Genomic DNA, 4,720 nt, shown 5'->3' with positions numbered 1-4,720 from the left:
CACTGTGACATCACAGATTAAATAAAATTTTTATCTAACCTGTGGGCTGTGATAATATGGATTTTATCGGCTGAAAATATCCAATTATACCGATTATCATTTCAAAAATGTACTTAGATATTTTACGAATTATTAAGATTATTTAAATTTTGTCAGAAACTCAAAATATTTATTCCTGATTAGTTAATAGTTTTACAATTTGTATGGTTTTTACCTTGTATAAAGGATGGGAAAAAAGTATTTTTATTTTTTGACAATGGTTATACTTTTTGATCATAATTAAAAAATATTCCTACTATAGTAACATAAAAAATGAATGTTATTTCGTGTCTAAAAAAAAAAAAGATCTCACAATTTAAAAAATTGTTGTGCCCCTCGACCACCAAAGTTTGAACACGCCTATGAACCTACTATACAGTAGAATGACACCCACTTTTTTATATTTTATTTATTATATTACAAAATAACATACTATATTGTTTATTTTAACATAAAATTAAGTTATAAACAATAGTTTACGTTAAGTTATTAATAATATTTTAGCGTCAAGATTCGATGGAAAATATTGTTAGCGATAACAATGTGATATTATTATGTCGTAATGTAGATTGTAGTTACTGTGAATCCATATATGCACGAACGTCATCCTTATCAATCTTGCAAAAACAAGTAGCATCCTTTCAAAATATTTTTAAAAATATGAAAATGACTAAAAATATTTTAGGATTTTTTTAGATGTGAGCTGAATCGTTTGTTTTGTATTTTTTTTTATATGGTCACATTATCAATAGACACTGCTTTACAGTAAAAAAATATAACAGATATCATTAACGTTTATTATGCCTAACTTCTTTTAATTTCTTTACATAAATAATATTAGGGAAACAAACATTACAAAATTGTAATACAAAAACGATGCACCTTAATTTAGAGTGATAGTACACTTAGAGTGTATTATTAGTAAAAGTCTATATATTTTTATTTATAATTTTATTTTAAAACCAGTTATTACAACAGAATACGAAATAGTATTTCTTCGAAATACCTATTCCATGCAATTCTCTAAAAATATATTAAACGACAATTTAATAGTTTACCATTTTAATCTTATCAAGTATGAATCGATTATAACGGGTATAAACGTCTATAGTTGTTTCAAAGACAAACATTATCTCAACCCTTCGTAATTATATAATATTAGCTTTATATTATGTATTTATATTTTAGAAATAACGATATAATACAATAATGGTATACATTTTTTTTAAATCTTTGTAAAATTAAGTAAAATTTAAAATATAAGCAGCCAGACCAAATTTATGAAAAGACAATTTCAAGGTATAACTGTACCCGGTGTTGTATCTATGTGTAGCTCAACTGGCTACTTTATCAGTGAAAACCATGTCCAGATAATGTTGGACAACGTCAGCTGCCCATTCGTTGGCTCTTTTGCCTCCAAACGACAGCCAAAACTCCAACACTTCATCGTCAGTCAATCCGGCCAACTTGGACAAGTCGACCCGTTTCTGTTCTTCTAACAAGATTCGTGATGCTATTGACACTAAAGACAGACCAAAGTATGCGTGTTTGCGCATTTCAGTGTCCAGCTGACCGCGGTCTGGTACCGGAGCACTACCAGCCACAGAGGCAAACGTATCGCAATATACGTCAAGCAGCTCGTCCCAGTGATCGTCCCGCGTCTGGCAGTCCGAGTTGAAGTACATGAAGTACGAGAGATCTAGCGCCGGTGACCCGTAACGGATAAGGGCCATATCATAAACCAGGGCGTCCAACGGCCGGCCATCGTCGTCATACCGGAACAGCAAGTTGTGGCGGCCAAAATCACCATGGCAAAGCACGGAGAGAGGTTCGTCCGGTTCCATCACACGCTTCAGTGCCTTTATTGCATCCATCAACAGTTCTGTTCGGAACATTTGCGCCCGTTTTTCATATCCACTTTTACTCTTCACCAGCGTATCCAACCCATTGGAAAACAGTCCTTCGAGTCCTTTGCTACTTATGTACCATTCGCCTTCTGGAGACCACTGTGTTTCCACTACCTTAGCCACCAGTTTATTAAATTCAACTCGATTCACATGTTTTGCTTTGAAAGACAAGCTGTGAAACCTGTAAAATGTATTACATTGGTTTAGGTACACCTTGAACATATTCACACTATATAATAATATTCCTTAAGGCGCAAGACGTATCACATCACGAAGCGGGATGCCATGCCATAGTTGTTTTACAGTAACCTACTGAATGACGAGGTACTCTCGTAACCTCTTATACAGCTGTAGCAAATTACCCATTTTTAAAAATCTAAATTATAATAAATAGCTATAATGTAAAACAAACAACTTTTCTATGTAAGAAAAATTTGGTGGATGTTATATGGGTTAATAACGCATAATAATGGTAATACAAGCTTGCCAATCCACTTACTTTGCCAGTGTTCTTAGTGCCACAACCAGATGGTCAAAATCCAAAGTAAGTGGATGGCCAGTCACCGCGGACCGGTATCCACGGACAGTTTCGTTTTCCAAGACGATCAGGTCCCGATCCGCCAAGTCACCGCAATCGTTGCGCCCGTAGAAGTAACGGCAGAACGACAGCATCGTAGGACAGTCACCATCCTTCTGTGAGTCAATAGCCAACAGAAATGGCGCGATTTCTTCGTAGAACAGCTTCTCGTTATGGAACTGCTGGTCGTTCCTGCAAAATTTCCGCTTCTCGGGCATTAAGTGCTTGAACTTTAACACTAGCGGATGGCTCTGGTTGCGACACTCTCGGTCGCTGACCGTCATCGTTCCGTACAGCACGACCGAACAGAACTGATTCGGTTCTGTGTGCCATTTATCAAGTATGAAGGACACAAACAGACTGTCAGGTCCGAAAACTTTGGACTCAATCATTTTTTGTGGCCGTAGCTACTGCTACCGTCGCATAGTGTTCTAAAACATAAATAACTTGCTAAGATTCATGTTTATATTTTATAATAAATTTAAAATATCTGTCAGTTTGCCAATGTGCATATTATATTGAAATTAAAATAAAATCTAACTATTTGAGATCTAATGACAGATACTTAATGTAGGTAAACAAAGTTTCTATTATTATATTATTTGTGTATTATTTTAAACATGTTATAAAATATTATAATTTTATGAAAATCATTTCTTTATACATTTTCATAACCTATATAATATATAAAATAAGAAGTCCTAACTGATTGATTCATAGTCAACTCACAGCCTAAACTATGAAAGCTAGTGACTTGAAATGCTCAAGGTATGTTAGTATTACAGTTAAGGCATTATAGTCTAGAAAGGTTTTTGAATAATTTTTTTTTAAAGAGGAGGTCAAACAGTGATATGAAGATTCACGGTGAAATTAAAATAATTTTTTTTTATATGTGGTTGCTATTGGTTGCAGATTATAATAATAGGTAATTGGTATATAGTAATAAGTAGTAGAAATTTGTATTATAATTTTAAAAGGTTAGTAATTAATGTGAACCTTATACTATATAGTGATAATTTTTCGGAATATTTACCTGTTTCAAATCTTAGAGTTTGATAAAATTCTACTACAGTATCATCGGTAAAAAAATGAATGAGGTCCATACCAGGTGTACAAGTAGAACAAGAAAATTTTAATCATTTTGATTACTCAATTAGATTTAAGTGTACCTAGTGTTAAAAATATTTTATAAGTTTGATTGAAGAAATTATTGTAAACGGCCTGTTGACACCTCAAATAGTTCTTCCTATCATGAAACGTTGAATTAAGTAAAAATGACAAACTAGGAATGACATTGAAATTTGACACTTAAAAATTATTCACTTATGTACGCACCTTGCGTGGATTTTCTACCTGGTAATAAACTGCTCTCATAATCACAAGCGTATCTCATGGGCCACACCGTAAGGGATAGCTATAAATTATAATAAAAAATGATTTACATTTAAAAATACATTATTGCTTCCACAGCGAGTTACATCCAAAAGCCGATGAAACATCAAAAATTGTTTTCTTGAGCAACGCCAGATCATACAGCTAGTTGTTGTTTATAAACATTTTATTAATCTTACAAATCTATTTCTAAATTATATGACATTATCGTTTATAATTTATTATTTTCAATATGTGTTATTAGGTATTTGAGAACATCAAAAATTACATAAAAAATAAAATTACAATATAATTTTAAAATTTTGAAATAAAATATCGCTATTTTAAACACAAAATAGTTAGATTTTAATATAAATGTTTTTTTTTTTATTTAACTTATAACATATTTTATCATTGAATTTACTTACGTTTATATTCATGTTCCATTATATATGCTTAAAAAAAAGATTTAACGAAAATATGTAATAGGTACAAAATATGTAGGTACAATATAACAGTTTAGCGATAAGTGATTTCCAATAGGTATATCATTTTTATTATACAATATATTCATGTGTGATAATTTATTATATTTATCAACTTACTTTAATTGTTTTTTTATCTAGCTAAAAGCTACATAGAGTAAGTACGTACTTCAACATATTTTAATGTATTATCGACTACCGATAATTCCGTGTTATTTTAACCACATACGACATACCTAGAAGGTACCTTCAACGTTTTATTACCTGCAGCCTTCTTTTTCAATTAATGCCCCACTCCGTACATAATTTTTTAATGAAATATTTAATATGTAATATTAATA

General features: G+C 31.7%; 1 protein-coding gene across 6 annotated transcripts; it reads right to left on the bottom strand.

Annotated features, from left to right (window-relative positions):
* Positions 1–973: 973 nt before the first annotated feature.
* On the bottom strand, positions 974–4,455 carry LOC100575224. Of its 6 annotated transcripts, none has more exons than XM_029488388.1 (5): positions 4,323–4,450; positions 3,859–3,937; positions 3,557–3,769; positions 2,446–2,954; positions 974–2,127 (listed from the first exon to the last, which is right to left on the bottom strand). In XM_029488388.1, the coding sequence occupies exons 4-5, from the start codon at positions 2,913–2,915 to the stop codon at positions 1,374–1,376; spliced, it is 1,224 nt and encodes a 407-aa protein (XP_029344248.1). In that variant the 5' UTR covers positions 2,916–2,954; positions 3,557–3,769; positions 3,859–3,937; positions 4,323–4,450; the 3' UTR covers positions 974–1,373. The 6 variants fall into 6 exon arrangements, with proteins under 6 accessions (XP_029344248.1, XP_029344251.1, XP_003243922.1 ...); XM_029488391.1 differs by lacking the exon at positions 4,323–4,450 and adding an exon at positions 4,002–4,112; XM_003243874.4 differs by lacking the exon at positions 3,557–3,769.
* Positions 4,456–4,720: the final 265 nt, after the last annotated feature.

This window comes from Acyrthosiphon pisum, chromosome A1 (assembly GCF_005508785.2).
Source record: "Acyrthosiphon pisum isolate AL4f chromosome A1, pea_aphid_22Mar2018_4r6ur, whole genome shotgun sequence".
NCBI classification, from domain to species: Eukaryota; Metazoa; Arthropoda; class Insecta; order Hemiptera; family Aphididae; genus Acyrthosiphon; species Acyrthosiphon pisum.
Note: the sequence above shows the minus strand (reverse complement) of the source record. Positions and strands in the feature narration are given on the sequence as shown.

Coding starts and splice junctions, on each gene's coding strand:
- LOC100575224 (XM_003243875.4), bottom strand. CDS start 2,915: ATGATTGAGTCCAAAGTTTTCGGACCTGACAGTCTGTTTGTGTCCTTC. Junction 2,128..2,445: donor GCACTAAGAACACTGGCAAA/GTAAGTGGATTG, acceptor TACATTTTACAG/GTTTCACAGCTTGTCTTTCA.